The 20,107-nt window shown below is 36.7% G+C and overlaps 2 protein-coding genes across 2 annotated transcripts; one reads left to right on the top strand and one right to left on the bottom strand.

Moving 5' to 3' along the window:
- Window positions 1–13,092: 13,092 nt before the first annotated feature.
- On the top strand, window positions 13,093–17,869 carry LOC101537603 (olfactory receptor 1038). Its single transcript, XM_004620425.2, has 2 exons — window positions 13,093–14,014; window positions 17,742–17,869. Exons 1-2 carry the CDS (start codon window positions 13,093–13,095, stop codon window positions 17,867–17,869), a joined length of 1,050 nt encoding a protein of 349 aa, XP_004620482.2.
- A 1,181-nt stretch (window positions 17,870–19,050) lies between these two features.
- Window positions 19,051–20,040, bottom strand: LOC101537341 (olfactory receptor 5AL1-like). Its single transcript, XM_004620424.2, has one exon. The coding sequence runs from the start codon at window positions 19,993–19,995 to the stop codon at window positions 19,051–19,053; it is 945 nt and encodes a 314-aa protein (XP_004620481.2). The 5' UTR covers window positions 19,996–20,040.
- Between the last annotated feature and the right edge of the window lie 67 nt (window positions 20,041–20,107).

Below are 20,107 nucleotides of genomic sequence, written 5' to 3'. Positions count from 1 at the left end.
CCATCTTAGGTTCTAAGAAGGCATGTGGGGTGCCTTTGGAATGACGAAGAGCATGGTGACCGGGGTCCACTTGGGCTAAATTATAATGTCCATCCATACTGAACTGTTGAATAAGGAGTATGATTGAGACTTTGTGCTGGGCTGGGTCCAAGTTCCCTGGACACAGAAGATCTCTATATTCAAGAACTGGAGTTTTATCAAGTTTAATATAAATGAGTTGAAGGTGACTCTTCCCAGATGTTTGTGGAGTTGAGTATGTTCCTAGTCATGGACTTTCAGGGAAATGACCGCACTGCATCCCCGAGGCCCTCAGAAACTGCCCCTTTTGTGTCCTCCTTCCCTTATACTCACCACCCCATCGTGTCCCACCCACCCCAATAAGTCCTACTTCCTACTTTCTAATACAAAAATAGATACTTTTAAAAATAAAACAAGAATAGTAAGTTCACTTGAGGCAATTACTGGAATGTAATATATGTCATACATATTTGTTAATAAAACACATTTATTTCACTTTGCAAAACTTGTTATTTTTACATGGTGTTATATATTAACTTTTCCATCAGAAGAAAATTTGCAACTTAAATTATTATTAAATGAACATTCACAGCCACAGGAAGTATCATTTTTAAAATAATGAGATGAACTTGGAAATGTGGAAAACAATTCATAGTTTGAGTAAAATTCCCACAAACCTATGATTTATTGAATCTTTTCTACGTGTCTAGAACTAGAGATAAATTGGCTAAAACTAAATTGGCTAAAATTTTGTCAGGTTTCTTTGTGTTTTTAATTCCTCAATCAATTTTTAGAAGCATTTTTCTTTGTTGGATTTTCGGTATTTAATTCCTAACATAACTAATTTTAGGATTTTTTTGTTTACTAAAAAGGTATATAAGCATCCTTAACAAATGGCTTTATTTTTATTCCTTTTTGTTGTTGTTGTCAAAAACACACACAAATGCGATTATTTCCCTGAAACTTTTAAATTAAAAGTTCAGTGTATTCCATATGGACGATTCTCAAAAAATTAGAAATTGAGCTCCCATTTGACCCAGCAATACCACTGCTGGGAATATATCCCAGAGAGGCAAAAAAGTACAATCGAAATGGCATATGCACATGTATGTTCATCGCAGCACTGTTTACAATAGCCAGAATCTGGAAAAAACCCGAATGCCCTAGAACAGATGACTGGTTGAGGAAACTTTGGTACATCTATACAATGGAATACTATGCAGCTGTTAGAAAAAAGGAGGTCAGGAATTTTTTATTTAAGTGGATCGGCATGAAAAGTTTCATGCTAAGTGAAATGAGTCAGAAAGAGAGAGACAGACATAGAAAGATTGCACTCATCTATGACATATAGAATAACAGAGTGGGAGACTAACACCCAAGAATTGTAGAAACAACTACCAGGAGGTTGACTCCATGGCTAGGAGGCTGGCCTCACATTCTGGGGAAAGGGCAACTCAGAGAAGGGATCACCAACTATAATGTAGTCGAAGGCCATGTGGGAGAAGGGAGTTGCGGGCTGAATGAGGGCTAGAGACTGAGCACAGTGGCCACTCAACACCTTTATTGCAAACCACAATAGCTAATTAGAGGGAGAGAACAGAAGGGAATGCCCTGCCACAGTGACAGGGTGGGGTGGGGGGAGATGGGATTGGGGAGGATGGGAGGGATGCTGGGTTTACTGGTGGTGGAGTATGGGCACTGGTGAAGGGATGGGTTCCCGAACTTTGTATGGGGGAAGCATAAGCACAGATGTGTATAAATCCGTAACTGTACCCTCATGGTGATTCATTAATTAAAAATAAATAAATTTATTAAAAAAAGTTCAGTGTATTCCTTCAAGCAATTTTTTCCTGAAAGGACTGCATCTTTTAATATAATGTTTGCATTGAGATAAGAATTCTATGTCCTGTCCTTTTTATAGAAAAAGATGATTCATATTCTGAAGTACATAGAAAACTATACTTGGACCAACTCTGCAACTCTCAGCTGTCATCTACATTGTGCAAAAAGGCATATTCCAATGCATCCAATTTATTTGATTAATATTTACACCCTATAATTGATATTTTTATGCTATCTCAGTTTAAATAGGCCTTTGCCTGGTCAACTTTTGGGTTTCTAGATTCTAAACAGAATAATCATTAGTCTCTTTAGCAATTCTAGAAGAACCAACTTTTTCATTATAACATTTGTCAAAAAATTAATTGTGAAATAAAGCTATTATTTTGCCAGTGAATTTGAAACATTTAGATGAGTGATTACATTCCCATGCTATTTGGTACAGCTTAAAGTACAATACTGTTTCACAGAACTTAAGAGTTCCACTCAGCTGTTGCCTGCTTATATTATGTAATATGAAAGTAGCAATCTAATATGGATAGCATTCAATTTCTAGTTTCAGTGCAAAAGTTCAGAGTTTCTGGAAAATTAAGAAAAAAATGCTTTCCCCCCCATAGCTACTATTCTTTATTTATATTAATTAAATAATTCCTAATCATTAGATTGAAAATGAAGGCAGAGTTTGCTTAAATGTTAATGATAGAACATGTCTCTATGGATCTTGTTACTTTCATTGTAAATGGAATTCCCTGCTGTAATTGCAGAAACTTGCTAACCAGTTTCAAGGGGCCTTATTAAAAAAGATGGCTGTCTCAACTTTTTCCTGGGGACATATTAACTCAAGCCAATTTCAAGTAACATAAAGTTTCAACTAAAAATTAATGAATATGCAGTTTAGTTTGAGTGCATTGAGACAATTATCTGATTCATCTGGGATGGTTCTTTCCTCTTCCTCGAAGTAATTTCCCTAGGGAAATGAGACAGTAGTCGATAGGGAAGAGGATTTGGAGCCAGACCTGGACTTGTTCTCAGATTCTTCTACTAGCTAAGCACATACTCTTGGGGCTATCATACATTCTAAGCTTGAATTAAGAAATAAAAATGCTACTTAGTGTGCAGGGCTATTTGGAGTAGTAAAAAATATATTTATTATAGATAATTTGTACACTTTAAATTGAAAGGACTGCAATGATCACTAATAGGCTGATAATGGTACCGATAATAATACCCAACAATAATCAACCTAGTGAGTTTAATTTATTGTCCACTTAATTCTGTATAAGGCAATTCTGTATAAGGCAATAGGTTTCATATGTTGAACAAAACACTATGATATAGAGATATCTTAGATTTCAGATAAGAGGCTAAGATCATTTAAGAAATTTGCCTGAAGACACAGATGATAATATTATAATTATAGCTGAGATTTTAGGTATGAATGTAGACTGCAATACTGTAATTTCTCTTTCCACATCAATTTCAAAAGGAACCTAGTTCTAAAATTCTTTTTTTTTTTACTTTGTGGGTCACACCCAGCAATGCACAGGGGTTACTCCTGGCTCGTGCATTCAGGAATTACTCCTGGAAAAAGCTCGGGGACCATATGGGATGCTGGGAATCGAACCCAGGTTGGCCATGTACAAGGCAAATGCCCTACCCGCTGTGCTATTGCTCCAGCCCCCAAGTTCTAAAATTCTTAAGAATATATATTATAGAGTTCCTTTCAATGACCATAGAAAAATCTAGGACACTTGAGTTAGTTTTGGTAATACTAAGGATATGGCCTTAGAAGATAGACAATACATATGCATGCAAATGTATGCACAAGCACACATTATTAAACTTGATACAAGATCAAATGATTTTTGTATTGCTGTTCTTTTGTTTTGAAATAGTTAAAGAATTGCTGAACAGATGCCTGAGAATCAATTAATATTATTAATTAATTAATTAATTTGGGGAAGGGCTCCTAAACAGTACTTAGAAGACCCTAGAGGCCTTTACCAGTCATTTTGGTATAATTGCCCACAAGAAAAACATATGCCTTGCCCCTTATGCTATTTCTCTGACCCCAATCCACATCCTATAAACAAGGAGGTATAAAGAAGCCATAATCTTGAGGTATCTATAACCTTACTGTTACCTCAAGAGCTGAAAATTAGAATCTGAGAGTATTGCTGAGGATGAGAGAGGCTGTTACATCTATACATTCCATCAGAGACATAGAAGCAAAGCAGAGAGAGAGAGAGAGCAGGTACCCTATCTTCCTCTCCTAATATTGTCTGTCCTGCTACAACTTCCTATTGCCAGAATCCAATGGATTCAAGCTATCAAGAATGTCCAGCGGGGCTGGAGCGATAGCACAGCGGGTAGGGCGTTTGCCTTGCACGAGGCCAACCCGGGTTTGATTCTCAGCATCCCATATGGTCCCCCAAGCTTTTTCCAGGAGAAATTCCTGAATGCATGAGCCAGGAGTAACCCTTGTGCATTTCTGGGTGTGACCCACAAAGCAAAAAAAAAAAATGTCTAGGAGGGATACTGGGGATATTGGTGGTGGAAAATGTGCACTGGTGGAGGAATGGGTGCTCGATCATTGTATGACTGAAACTTAATCATGAAAGTTTGTAACTGTATCTCATGGTGATTAAAATAAATAAATAAATAAATAAATAAAAAAGAATGTCCAAGAATTCAGTAAAGCTGAATCTAGAACAGCAGTTTAAATTAACAGTTATAGATCTGTAGTGAGTCCAAAGCATAGATCTTTGGATCCATACATTTCGTGAGCAAGTGACTGATATTTCTGTACTTTTATGTCCTTCTTTGTAACCAAAATAGCAAAAGGAGATATGCCATAGTAATTGCACAATACATATGCTTGGAAGTTTGCCTGGCACAATAGGAATAATCATAATATTTTGTTAGTGGTTGATATTATCATTATTACTGCTGTTGTTATTTTATTTAAGGGTGTGTGTGATACTCTTGGGGCCAGAGAGATGGTGTAATGGGTAAAGCACATGCCTTTTATCCTTGATAAATCCCCCACACAATATATGGCCTCTCGATATAGCCAGAAGTAAACTCTGAGCAGAGTCTGAATGCAGTCCTTCATATTGTCAGGGTATGAGCTCCCACCCTCAATAAAGATATTTGTCTTGTTCATTTATTGCTATAAACTGAGAAACACAGTCATGTAAAGTAGAAGAATCTTTATTTCAGCTGTTTAGATGAGGCTAAATTAGATTATCTCTAATGTCCATATTGAGAGTTATGCAAATTATCATAGTTGTATTACCGAAATAAATGTAAGGATTAGAACACAGTGACTTGTATGTATATATGTGTTTTCACAGAAAGGAGCATAAAATTATAAATCATGAAAATTTCTTTTGACTATAAGTACGTGGTTATGGCAATACGCAGAGGCATCCAATATAGCTCAGATTTCAGCAAAACATTCTTCAGAAAATTGATCCTTAGTTTGAATTCTCATGAAAAGGATAATAAAATGTATGGGAGTAAAGGGACCTGATTTATGAAAAAAGATGCAATAAATCAAGGTTTGCTACACTAGAAAATATATGACATAAAAATAGTTTATACAAAACCAGTTTATATAAAACTTATAGTAGGTAAGGAGATCAAAGTCAAACTGAGGAGAAAACCCTAGATCAGATCGTGCAGAATCTTACAAACTTTTTTTTTTTTTTTACATAAAGGACCTTTATGTAAAACATTCTAAGAATGTTAGAGTCATTGATGCTTTTTAAATTTGTGGGGTCATTCAGCAAAATTTGCATTTCCAAAAGTCCCTCAATTAAAATATCACTTTGTCAGTTTTAAATAAGAAATAGTTTTATGCTTATGGATATTGGAGTGTAGAAGTAGAGATTGAGGAAAATTAAGGGAAGGCAGATATCTGCAAGAAAAAAAATAGGTATGGTATTTGAGATAAGGGAGATAAAATGTTCCAGGTTGAATACTATTATACAAACTACATTATTGGAAGAATATTACTGTATCACTGTGTGGACTGTCACCCCATTGTTCATCGATTTGCTTGAGTGGGCACCAGTAACGTCTTCATTTGTCCCAGCCCTGAGATGTTAGCAGCCTCTCCTTACTCATCTTTCCCAACAATTGGAGGATCTTTCAGAGTCAGGGGAATGAGACCCATTATTGTTACTGTATTTGGAGTATCACATATGCCACAGGTAGCTTCCCAGGCCTTGCCATGCGGGCGGGATACTCTCGTTAGCTTGCTGGGCTCTCCAAGAGGGATGGAGAATGTATATAAGAGAATACAACCAAGTATGTTAAAACCAAACACATGTATGCTGCTTTAAGTATTTCAGTGTGCTAGACTATAAGAGGTCATGGCCTTGAGCTTCTGGGAACTTCGTTTTATAGTTTCAGGATCTGGGTCGTTGATGGGATTACATGGTGCTGGTGGGCAGTTTGTGGGTATGACTGCCAAGCTACTGGAAAGTGGGGGGTCTGGATGGAGGAGGCCCAGTTCTGATTCGAGCAGGCTCGATCTCAGCCCCGGGTCCCACATACCTGGGTTCCTCTGCTGGTTCCTTCATGTGTGAGGCTCATCTGAGTGTGTGGAGAGTGGCCCTATTGGAAGAGTAAAAGGGTCATTTACCAAGATTAATCAAATATAATGGAAAGCAGATTTGGGGAAAAATGTTGAGAATTTTGAAATGTAAAAATGGAGTTGTTTCAAGATGTCCTATTTAAACTACTGTCACTGTCACTGTCACTGTCACGGTCATCCCATTGCTCATCGATTTGTTCACAGCACTGGATATGTGGCCATAAAGCTATGAAGCTAAAAACTGGTACACAAGATAGAAAAATTATTTTGAATTTTATTGATTGATGTTCTGAACAGAAAGAAAATGTATAAACAAAAAGGAAAAGCTTTTACAAAAGAACAGCAGAAAAGAAGAGGCTAATACAAATCAGAAGGTAATTAAAGAACAAAGGAAATGTGATCTCTATTAAAATACTATTGTCATTTTATTTTTTGTAGTCTTAAAATTTTTTATAGACTCATGAAAGATCTGAAAGAAGGTGGGATATATTTGTTGATTTAAAAATATATTATGAAATTGAGCATTTAAAACAACATGGTGTTACCATACAAATAGTCACATAAATCAATAGAACAGAAATAATTGCACAGTTACATTGTCAACTGATTTTTGCAGGGTGAGATGCTAAACATTGGGAGAAGTATATTCTTCTGAATGAATGATTAAATGAATGGATTGTCTTCTCAATGAATGGAAAACCCGATGTGCATATGTTGCAAATAAAACTGGACCTTTTCTTAAGCAATGTGAAATCAACTCAAAATGAGTTAAAAAATTAAACACAGAACTGAAACTATAAAAATTATAGAAGAAAGTATAGGGGAGAAATTGTACGGCATTGAGCTTGTCAATTGTTCATTGGACATAATAGCAAAAGCATAAAGAGCTAAAGCAATATTAGATGTGTAGGGTTATAGAATATTAAAAGTATTCTGAACTGTAAAGATAACTATGTATAGCCTACTCATGCCTTTATGGAACTTGTTTGATGGATAGACATGAGGTATGGTCTTTTAGGAATATTGATAATTAAGATTGTTTTTGAAATTCCCAATGTATCTAGTTCACCTTACTTGACAGAACTTGTGAAATCACTGATCTATCTTGCAAATATCTCTGGAGATTTAAGCTTAGACCCAAAGGGCTCTGAGAACTAATAAATTGCCCAAACTATTTCAGAATGATCTCACTGTGAGTCAGAATCACTGCAAACCAGGTGAGTCAGAATGGGGTTTGTACATGAAGAGAATCACCAATACTCAATCCTGGACCTAGTTTTCTGCTTAGAATACCTCTACTTGGTTAACTGTGACAGTAAATGAAATCAGTTCAAATTTAAAGATAATTTGACCAATATCCATACATTTATTACTCTTTACTCTCTGCTTGGGACTGGAGCGATAACACAGTGGGTAGGGCATTGGCATTGCATACAGCAGACCAGGCTCAATTCCTCTGTCCCTCTTGGAGAGCCCGGCAAGCTACCAAGAGTATCTTGACCGCACAGCAGAGCCTGGCAAGCTGCCCGTGGCATAATTGCTATGCCAAAACCAGTAACTACAAGTCTCACAATGGAGATGTTACTGGTGTCTGCTCTAGCAAATCAATAATAGGACAAGACAATGCTACAGTGCTCCTCTCTGCTTGCCTGTAAAATTAGATGAATATAGCTATTTATAATTAAGGTGTTTTTTCTCTCCAGTTCTCTCTCTCTCTCTCTCTCTCTCGCTCTCTCATACACACATACACACACACACACACACACACACACACACACACACACACACACACCCCTTAAGTGACCTTTTGTTGAATTAACTGGCTGATCTCCTAGGATTGGTCCTGCACAAATAGAGTTGCTATGCTATGGTTAATGAAGAGCGATAAGGACAATGAGATTTCCTGCCGAAATCAAGGGTGAGTCACCATGACTGACCTTAGGCTTAATGCTGGTAACAGTTTATATTCCCCATCTATCCTCAGTCTTTGGAAACACCATGCGTAAAAAATTCTCTTTTAAAATATGGCAAAATGAGAATAGAGTGTTATCTGTTTCTCTCATTTTGCATCTCTGAGATGTTGAGCCTCTAGCAGGGCTCAAAAGTATTCAAGCTACAAACCTGGACTTCCTTCAGGTCTTCTGTGCTATTTATACCTGTTTGGGGTTACACAGAAAAAGTATCTGATGCTGAAGAGATATTCATCTTAGCTACTAACCTTTAACATACTGGGTGATTCTATAGGTTTTTTTTTTTCAATGTTCTAAAGAGGAAGTAAGTTTATACAGCTCTGGGAAGAGGATGCTTGGATGGGAAAATCCATACAGATCCTGATAAAGTTCAGAGTAGGGTCTTAATTAACTAGCTAGTGGATCAATCCCGAAGTGCCATCATTAACAAAGAAAGCATCAGAGAAAAGAGGAGGGTCTCCAAGGACTTTTATTTTCTTCCTAATTACTGAGCACTTTTGTTATTCTGTCCTTGCATTACTTTTCAAAGTACAGAAACATCAAAGTTATGTCTCTAATCTTTCACAAGCAAAGAAAACTCTTTAATTATTAGTATAAAGTCAAATTTAATTTGCTCTGCAGCTATGTTTTGAGAATCTCAGTGAGAAACAGAATTTACAGAGACCACTGCAAAACGAAATAAATGATGTCACTAAAAATAATTAGCAAGAAAGGCTGACAACAGAACTTATCGATTTTAATTCTCAAAAATATAATTTATGGGGCTAGAATGTGACTCAGTGATGGAGTACAAACTTTGCCTCCTGTTTAGTGAGTTACTTTATTATTTCTTAAATCTTTCTATTTAACTTGTATAAAAAGAGAAAAAGCATACATCTAATGTAACATTGGATATATTGGAAAAATATATACCCAATGTAATATTGTAATATATATCCAACATAGTATCTCACCCCTACACTTTAGCATACATGTGTATTGATTGAATTTCTTTTTTAATTTGAGGAACACACTAAACTGTTCTCAGGGATTACTCCTGGCTCTTTGTTCAGGGATTATTCATGGTAGGCTCATAGGAAACACATGTGGTCTTGGGTTTTAAAGCCAGGTCTGCCATGTATGAATCAAAAACCCTATCCACTGTACTATTGCTCTGACCTGGAATTTTATTCTTATATCCATAAGGTTCTAAGATTCTATATCCCTTAACAATAAATCTCAGTTATAATTGTAATTATTTTAGTCTCTAACATTTAAACTACACATATTTCTAGTTTTAATAATGATCAAGTCTAAATAAAACTTTCATTTGAAGTTTGCCTCATTAAAGATCCTTGATGTCTTGATCTAAATAACTAACTAAATTGTTTAGAACTCTGAATACTTTAAAACCTTGGAGTTTTTTAAAGTTCTGATGGATGAGTAATGTCTTTTATTTGTAAAGTGAGATATGGGTGAGTTTTGAAATAGAAATTTAGAAACAAACAAAGTACAGAGTTACCTCCTGAGAAAATATTTCCTAAAGAAACACATGAAGTACAGTGATTGAAAGTTACTTTTTAAAAAAATATTATTGGCTGAATACTCATGGGTGAGTCTTTTCTAAAACAAAAATAGGCATATTACAGCTTGAATTCTATTGACATGGATGAAAACTCAACCTGGCTGAGCCATCAGTTAGAAAAACAAAAAGGAGAAGTAACTTTAGAAACATGGCTGAGATATACCTGTCACTATCATCAACAAATTTATTCACTGATTACTGCTTCTCAAACAGGATTGTGCATTGAAAGCACCTAAGGGGCCTTAAAAATAATGATTCTTCCTTGCACAGACTCTGGATACAAAGCCCTGGTTAAGTTCTGCATAAATTTGGTCAAATTGCCTTGGCTTTGGAAAGTGAAAGTTTTATAATTTATTCCAATGTTAATAATTTTGAGATAAAATTTGTTCTAAGAATGGTTTGCACAATAAGGCAGTACACAACCATGCTTTTTTTTTTCTTTTTGGGCCACACCCAGTGATGCACAGTGGGTTACTCCTGGTTCACGAACTTTGGAATTACCCCTGGCAGTGCTCAGGGGACCATATGGGATGCTGGGAATCAAACAAACAAAATAAAGCAAAATTAGAGTAGCTGAGGGAAATAATGCACAGATCTGTAAGGTTATGCATGTTTTCTGAGTACTTTACAGATTTTCATGATAATCTTGCTTCTATACGTTTGTTAAACTAATTGAATCTGGAATCTAATTTGTATCTCACTGTGAAACTATTTAAACTATATTTTTCTTTCAGTAATATTGGGCTTATATTTTACAAATATCAAATATCAAACATTTCTATTTTCATTGTATACTATTTTCATTGTATCTACTATAATTAATATTTTCATTGACATATTTCTTGTTTTTCATATATTTTCCTCATATTTTATTTGGCATGTACTTCAGAACTACCACAAGCAACCAAAGTTACAACATAAGAAACCCTAATGCACAGATAGCTTTTGTTGTTTAAATTACTATGATAAATTACAGATATTTCACTGATGTAATTTTTCAGGGAAATTGGTTTACTCTTCATTATAAGGAAGTCTAATAATTGTATTAATTAACACTCATATCTTAACTTCTCAGCTGGAAATAAGGTAATAGACTTTGAGAAAAGTGTTGACTATGTTCAGTCCCCATAAGGCAAGAGAACTTTTGAGATAATCTTTTAACAAAAGAGCAATTTAGCAGGAAATGTCGTATTGCACAATGCCATGTTAAAAGTTCAGGCTTCTGAACTTTCACACTGGCAATGTACATGGAGAACTTTGCAATCTTCAATAAAATATAATTGCAAAGCTTTTTTTTTGTAACTACTAAGAACTTTGATGTTATAGAAAAAATATTCCAGTATTTATCTACTTGATTTATTCTATCACAGTGATACAAATTTGGGTCAATAGAGAAAGATCAGAAGAAATTGAGATATACCCTGTCCAACTACTCCTTTTTATATATCCATATGTTTAATTTGGTTTTCAATTTTCAATCAACTGTGGAGCATGGAATTTTTGTGCCAACAGAAGCAAGATATGTCAACTCATATTTTGCACCAAAGAAGGTCTGATACCAACAGAAATTGTCACAAATAATAATAATGATAATAGCAGTAATAAATAAAATTTGAGCCTGACCTCCAGAGTAATTATCAATTTTTATAATAATTTAAATAAATTTAAAAACATGAGGGAGTTAGGTATGTAAAACTCTGGAAATTCTCCATCTTTTATACTGTTTATATCTCCATTTTGTAGAAATTAAAGTTGAGAACAATAACTAAAATTCACTCATGCTAATATAAAGCTTAATAAAACTGGACACTTCCACTCAGAAGACAAACCAAAATTATTTCAAGCATGCATCAAGAATGCCACATATATATATACATATATATATATATATACTCCACACACATACACACATATGGGGGCTGTGCATATATGTATATGTTTATACTTATCTAAAATTGTTTGCTGATTATTTCCTTGCAATATGTTGCTAAAAGTGAAGCCTGCTAGAATAAGTGCTTGCCATATTTAAACTTTTGGAATATATTGATTCATATTTATAGGCAAGAGTTTTATCAAGGTGTAGTTCAGAATAATAGGCTATTTTCAAACTAGTGTTTGTTCTTCTGACAGCTAACCTCAAAATGTGGGTTTTGAATTGGAAAATTGATCTCTTTAATTCCTGTGCAAATAACGGGATATTCCCCCAACTTAGAACTCATTTTTGTTTAGCCTCTATAACATGAGGCACTTACTTTCGATTATGAAAGGATGTAGAAAAATCAGTAAGTTATAATAAATCATTTTGATGTTTTAAGACTGTGGTAAAAAACACAATTGAAAAATAGCGACTATAAATACAATTTCACATGAGTTACTGTTTTAGTGATGTTATATTTGTAGCACTGTAGCACTGTCGTCCATTGTTCATCGATTTGATCGAGTGGGCACCAGTAATGTCTCCATTGTGAGACTTGTTACTGTTTTTGGCATATCGGATACACCACGGGGAGCTTGCCAGGCTCTTTTGTGCAGGCGGAATACTCTCAGTAGTTTCCTGGGCTCTCCGAGAGGGATGGAGGAATCAAAACCGGGTTGGCCACGTGCAAGGCAACACCCTACCTACTGTGATATTGCTTTTGCCCATCAGTTTAATATCTTATATGTCCTCTATCCGAGAACAATATATTAAACAGATTTTGGGGATTAGGAAATGGAATAGGAGCTTGCTCCGTCCATTCAATGCATTGACCTAGTATTGCTGTTATATTTATGCATAAAAAAGACAGAGGCAGCAAACATGTTGAAATATTAGTACTTGTCGTCTCAAATGCTCTCATTCAGATATTCGACTTTTCGCCAGCACCCTTCCAACATTTCAAAGCAAACAAGTGCTTCAGGAAGCCATTCTGAGGTGTCTTCTTGAGGGCGAGAATGGCATATCATTGGAAAGCTAATTTACACATTTTTCCCACAAGGTAACATGATTCAAGATGAATAGTCACCAGTGATCACTGATTCCCTCTCCATTGGCAGGGCCAGGAGAAGTGTCCTTTGCATTTATTAACTTGCAGTCCACCTTGCCAAGTCTGCCAGAATAGATGGCTGAAGGGAACATCACTTATGTCACCGAGTTCATTCTCAAGGGAATCACAGACCGGCCTGAGCTTCAGGCCCCATGCTTTGTGTTGTTCTTAATCATCTATACGGTCACAGTGTTGGGCAACCTGGGGCTGATTACTGTAATCAGGTTAGACACCAGGCTCCACACACCTATGTACTTCTTCCTGAGTCACTTAGCCTTTGTGGATGTTTGTTACTCCTCTGCTATCACACCCAAGATGATGGTGAATTTTGTGGTGGAGAAAAACACGATTCCTTTCTACGCATGTGCAACTCAGCTGGGCTGTTTTCTCACCTTCATGATCACCGAGTGTTTCCTCCTGGCTTCCATGGCCTACGATCGGTACGTAGCCATCTGTAGCCCCTTGCATTATACAACACTGATGTCCCAAACCGTCTGCATTCGACTCGTGGCAGTTCCTTATATCTACAGCTTTCTGGTGGCCCTATTCCATACCATCGTTACCTTCCGTCTAACCTACTGTGGCCCCAACGTCATTAATCATTTCTATTGTGATGACCTTCCTCTGTTGGCGCTGTCCTGCTCAGACACGCACATCAAAGAAATTCTGATCTTTGCCTTTGCTGGTTTCGATATGATCTGTTCTTCTTCCATTGTTCTCACCTCCTATGTCTTTATCATCGCTGCCATCCTAAAGATCCGCTCTAATCAGGGGCGCCGCAAGGTCATCTCTACTTGTGGATCCCATATGGTGGCTGTCACAATTTTCTATGGCACATTGATCTTCATGTACCTCCAGCCCAAGTCCAACCACTCTCTGGACACAGACAAAATGGCATCTGTGTTTTATACAGTGGTGATCCCCATGTTGAACCCCTTGATCTATAGCCTAAGGAATAAAGAGGTCAAAGACGCTTCCAAGAAGGCATTGGAAAAAGGTTATGAGTCTTTAAAGATGTTAAAAATGGGGAAATCATAACACCGATAATAAAGAGAAAAAGTTTTATTACACAAGAAAATAAATAAAACTTTCTTTTGTAGATATTTTATTTTTGCAATGTTTTCCAAGGACTAAACATGTGACTGTTACTTCAATAAACTTGAACATTTTTTACAGGGATCTTGGAAAGTCAGTATCATAAAGACCCTATGTAAGCCATCACACTTAGGACAGATCATTAAACATATGTTCAAAGATGAACATAGACTCATTATAAAAGACATATATGTGTATCCCAAGCAAATGCAGAAGCATGTTTTTGTTTGAATTCAGAACGCTGGACTCAAGATTACCTGAGATATATTGCCACATACTTCCTTTATGAACTCCATTGCCTTGGGCAATGGAGCTTCAAGCTGTTGGATATCTTTCTAATTCTGAAGAACAGCAGGGTTCAATTCATGGTTGTTTTGAGCACTACAGGTCAATATTGCTGACATGTCAGGAGCATATTCATGATAATAAATGCAGTGTGTTTGTTAGATGCATTCTCCTTGGAAGTAATTAAAGATTAATTTGTGGGCTCTCAAAGGCTAAGGTAAAAGCATTCTCCCACCTAATAGGAACTGAAGGACTAAGAGGACGTTGGCCTTTGAGTAACATCAAAGTAACCTAGTAAGGTAGGAGAGTTTGTTTTTGAGCCTCAAGCTACTTATGTTATCTAAGGTCCTAGAACTAAAATAATGACAATTCTAAACGCAAATTCAAATCTACCTTAATTTTGTGTGTATGTATGTCCAGCAAACATTCAGATGTCATCAGGATTTACTATTCAGGATTCTAGGGGACCACATGATGTGCTGGGGCTCAAATGCAAGGTGACTTTGTCACTTGCAAGGCAAGCATCTTATTTGCTGCATTATCCCATCAACCCCGTTTGTCTTCTCATCACTATGGATATTAACTAAAAAGGATACTATCATTGAGATTTTTCTAGACTTAATATGACCTTGTTATAAGTATATTATTTGGAAGAGCACATTTTATAATAAATTGTGCTCAGAAGTAAAAGAATTTATGTATTTGCACATCTATTTTAATCAAAACAATTTTGTTATGGTGTCATTTATTTCTGTCTGCTACTTATTTGATCACTCTTATAGATAGGATTATGACATGCAGTTTAAAATTAGTTATTTGATATGTTTTATTTTGACATCTTAAAAAAGGAATAGACTAGTGATATAAAATATCAAAAACATCTTAGAAGGAGCTCAGGCTTAGGTATGTTCATTATACAGAATACAAGTAGAGATTTTCACTATGAAGCAATAGTTTCTTTCTCTATCTTTCACTTATAAATACCTCAAACATGCTCCATAAGGTACTTTTCAAACACCAAGGATTGAATTGAATCTTATATTTAAAGGAAACTATAGAAAAATATAGTGTTTCTAATCAATAAATTCCATTCTTCATGTGTATGTTTCTAAAGACAATTACACATATATTTCATTAATCTCATCCAGGACAGCTTGAAGCACTTTTCAAAGTATATTTTCACATCTTTGCAAGTTAAGAAATCCAGAATCTTGAAATCTCACCTTAAGAACACTGCTTTGTGAAAAAGTTTTATACTTTTGTGCTTCGTAAATGTATCGACAAAAGTATGATATAAAAATAGTATGAGACTAATATCTAAGGCCAGGTAAAATAGGGGCCAGGCAGACTGGTGAATGGTTAAATGTCTGCCACAACTCTGTGGCAGATGAAGGATGGTTAGGATAAATAAGGGACCAGTATGACAATAATGGTTGAAAATCATTGCTTTGGACAAGAACTGAGTGTTGAAAGTAGGTAAGTGGATATGCATAGTAATCTTTCCATATCTGTATTGCAAACCATAATGCCCCCAACATTGGAGGAATTGGCATTGGAGGAAGATAAGGGATTTTCACACAAATGCATAAGTAACATTGCTGGCAGACAAAGGATAATAAAGGCACAAGGAAAATCAGTCCAAGAGAAAGGAACTATTGGCGCTCTTTGCAGATGAAGAATCCAAAACCTGAAAATTTTGCTTTGACAATGACGAAAATTTGGGAAAGATAAAATTGATAGCCAAACTATATAAAGTAAGATTCCTTGTTCCCAATTATCCAGTTACAGAATAAATAAACTGTAATCTTAAAATGACTCTGATGAACTAAATTGAAATAGGATATATCAGTAACTTCCTCACATTAAAGTTTTTCCAGCTGAATGTAAGAAGTGGAGAGCTAGGAAAATCACCGGTATTAATGACCAAATTCCTTGCTATAGACTCTAATATGACTTCCAGATTATGTATGCAGAAATTTGAAATGTAAAATGCCAGATATTGAACTTTGTCCATATGCCAAATTTCTCAGTATGACACAGAAATCAGATAAACCTGCTATTTACAAATGCCCTATTTCCCTATATTACATGGTAAAAAGAATTCTTGAATACTCAAGAACAGATGACTGGATAAAGAAACCATTATACTTCTCCACAATGGAATACTATTTACCACCAGGAAAACTAAAGTCATGAAATTTGCTTATAAATGAATGGACATTGGATAGTATTGTAGTATTGTGCTGAGTTAAATGATTCAGAAGGAGAGAGACAGACATAGAATGAGAGCACTCATTTGTGAAATATATATATACATATATATGTGTATAAAACATAGTATGAGAATAATATCCAAGGACAATAGAAACTAGGGCTGGGAGTGCTGGTCCACAGTTGGAAGATTGCTGCAGGTGGGAGTGGGGGTAGTGGAGGTCAGTAAGTAGGGGACCACCATGACAAATGATAGTTGGAAATGATCACTCTGGACAAGAACTAAGTGCTGAAAGGAGGTAAAGGGATAACATGATAACCTCTCAGAACCTGTATTATAAATCATAATGCCCAGAGAAAGAGTGAGGGAGAGGGAGAGAGTGAGGAGAGAGAGAGAGTGGGGGAGAGAGAGAGAGAGAAAGAGAAAGAGAGAGAGAGAGAGAGAGAGAGAGCCCGCCATACAAGCTGGCCAGGGCCAGGGATAGGGGTGGTGGAGTTGGCAAAAGTGAAACTGGGAACATTGATGGTGGTAAATGTATACTGGTGAAGGCATGAATATTGGAATATTTGATATATGAATATTGGATATTGAATATTGGAATATGACATAAACCCAATATGAACAACTTTGTAACTGTGTTACCCAGGTGAGTCAATTAAAAAATGTCAAAATATTTTCTTTAGGAATTTGACTCTGCCATATTAAAAATATATTCAAGCTGAGATAAAACATTGTCAGTCCTCTCCCTCTGCACATTTTTAATGATTTGAATGCCAAGAAGAACTTTGTACAATTCTTTCTAGGACACTCTTTACTTTCCTATTTCCTGAAGAGATAACTCAGTGTTCTGAGTGTATACTTTGCATGAAAGAGACTCAGGTTTGATTCCTGGAACCAAATGGTCCATTAAGCATGGCAAGAGAGTCTCTCAGGAGTACCAAGCTGGGCTATTTCCTGAGCACTGCCAGGAACAGACATGGCTGTAATAAATTAAAAGATGTCTTCTATCGTCTCTCTTTTCTCTCTCTTACTTCTTCTGTTTCTATAATATGTGTGTGTCTCTTTCTCTCACACACACACATACTTTCTTTATCCTCTCCCTTTACAATTTAATAAATTGAGTTTGACAAAGTGACACTGGCAATGAGGAATTTGACTCTATCATTTCTCTCTGCACAACATGAAACAAAAAATTTTTCTATTCTAAAAAAACACGAGCTCACAATAATATATGCACACCTATGTTCATCGCAACACTAAATAAAGTAGACAGGATATGGAAATGAACCAAATGCCCAAGCCTGGATGAACAGATAAACAATTCTGTGAGAGGGAGAAGAACAAATCTTGTTCCTCTGTGGAATACAGAGAGAAAAATGCAAAGATATAGAACTGTAGCACTGTCATCCCATTTCATCCGGTTATTCATTGATTTGCTCGAGCAGGCACCAGTAATGTCTCCAGTGTGAGACTTGTTACTGTTTTTGGCATATCGAATATGTCACGGGTAGCTTGCCAGGCTCTGCTGTGCAGGTGGATACTCTCGGTAGCTTGGAGAGTTCTCTGAGAGGGACAGAGGAATCAAACCTGGGTCGACCGTGTGCAAGGGAAACGCCCTACCTGCTGTGCTATGGCTCTAGTCTTACAAAGATACAAACAGTAGCAAATGGTGATGAACCTTGATTGATAATTGCAGAACTGAAATTACCAAGAAGAGGCAGGGAGGGAAGAAAGGGATGAGGCTGGCCAGAAGTAACTTAAAGGCAGTGGTGGAGGGTCTTGGGAATTTTGTTTTGGTGTTGGTTGAAGGTGCCGTAACTTCACCCACTAAAACCATAAATGCTGATATCACTATTATTGTGCTGTAGCGTTTATGATCCCCAGTCGAGAAGAGACCTATTTTGCACAATAATGCAAACACAAAGGAACTTTATTGCTGGCTTGAGCTAAGGTCGAAGTCTCATCCAACACAGTGGAACGCAGTGGAGTCTTGACAAGGACCCCGACTCCAAGTCACAAGCAGTTTATATAGGCTTCAAGGTTTAACAAGCACTATGATAACAGTGATTAAGCAACAGTTGTCAGCGATTAGTCAACATTTGATAACAGTTAGTCAGTTTCTGGTTGTTCCAAAAAATGGACATAGTAAAAGTTAGTTTGTGGTTGTCCCCAAAAATGGACATAGTAACCCCTAGTCACCAGTCAGATGATCTAGCAGTTCCTTCTTTGGGCAGGTTACTCAACTGGGAGTTTACCAGAAATTGAAATTCAGTTTCTGGAAAACAAACTTATGCCTAGTCAAAACTTAATGTTAGTTTAGCTGTGGCCTGTCATAACATCAGTTTCATCCTTACACTATAACAGTGCTACCTAAAATGCAATTTAAGAAAAATATCCAAACTGAGAAAAAAGAATCTTCAGTCCTCTCCCTCTGCACATTTTTAATTATTTGAGCGCCAGGCAGAACTTTGTATAATTCTTTTTAGGGCACTCTTTACTTCCTGATTTCTCAAGCTGTAGATCAAGGGGTTTAGCATGGGGATCACTATCACATAAAACACCGAAGCAAATTTATCTGTGTTCAGAGAGTCACTCGACTTGGGCAGTAGGTACATGAAGATGACTGTCCCATAGAAGATTGTGATGGACGTCAGGTGGGAAGCACAGGTCGAAAAGGCTTTCTTCCTTCCTTCCGCTGACTTCATTCTCAGGATGGCCAAGAGGATGAAGATGTAAGACGTCATCACCGTCAGGAGAGAGCAGAAGCTGTTGAAACCAGCAATGATCAACAGCATCCACTCTTTGACACGAGTATCAGAGCAGGCCAGAGCCATTAAGGGAACATCATCGCAGTAGAAGTGGTTGAGCCGGTGGGAGTCACAAAAAGACATCTGGAATGTGACCGCTACCTGAGCCACCCCCACCGTGAAACCGTAGAGGTACGTGATTATGATCACTTGATAACAGAGTTTCTTGGGCATGAGGATGACATAGAGTAAAGGGTTGCAGATGGCCACATAGCGATCGTAGGCCATGATGGAGAGCAAAAACATTTCACAAACGACGAATGTGATAAAGCAGCACACCTGAATGGCACATGCATAAAATGATATGCTTTTGATTTCCTGCAGAAAATTCACCAAAGTGTTTGGGGTGATGGAGGAGGTCAAGGAAAAATCCACAAAAGCCAGGTGGCTGAGAAAAAAATACATGGGTGTGTGCAGCTGGGGACTGATTTGGATTAGCACAATTAAACCAAGATTGCCAAGGACGGTAATTAAATAGATTATGAGAAACACGACAAAAAGAAAAGATTGAAGCTCCGAATTGTCTGTGAGTCCCACAAGAATAAATCCAGACACTGTTGAATAATTGCCCTTGGCCATGGAAGAGACTTAAAAATGGTTTTACATTACAAAGCCCTTCAGAGCAGGTATGCTGAGCATTCTCATCCTCATTGGCAATGACTAAGCAATTGTTTGGGGCTGGTTCTGATTC

This window comes from Sorex araneus, chromosome 6 (assembly GCF_027595985.1).
Source record: "Sorex araneus isolate mSorAra2 chromosome 6, mSorAra2.pri, whole genome shotgun sequence".
NCBI classification, from domain to species: domain Eukaryota; kingdom Metazoa; phylum Chordata; class Mammalia; order Eulipotyphla; family Soricidae; genus Sorex; species Sorex araneus.
Note: the sequence above shows the minus strand (reverse complement) of the source record. Positions and strands in the feature narration are given on the sequence as shown.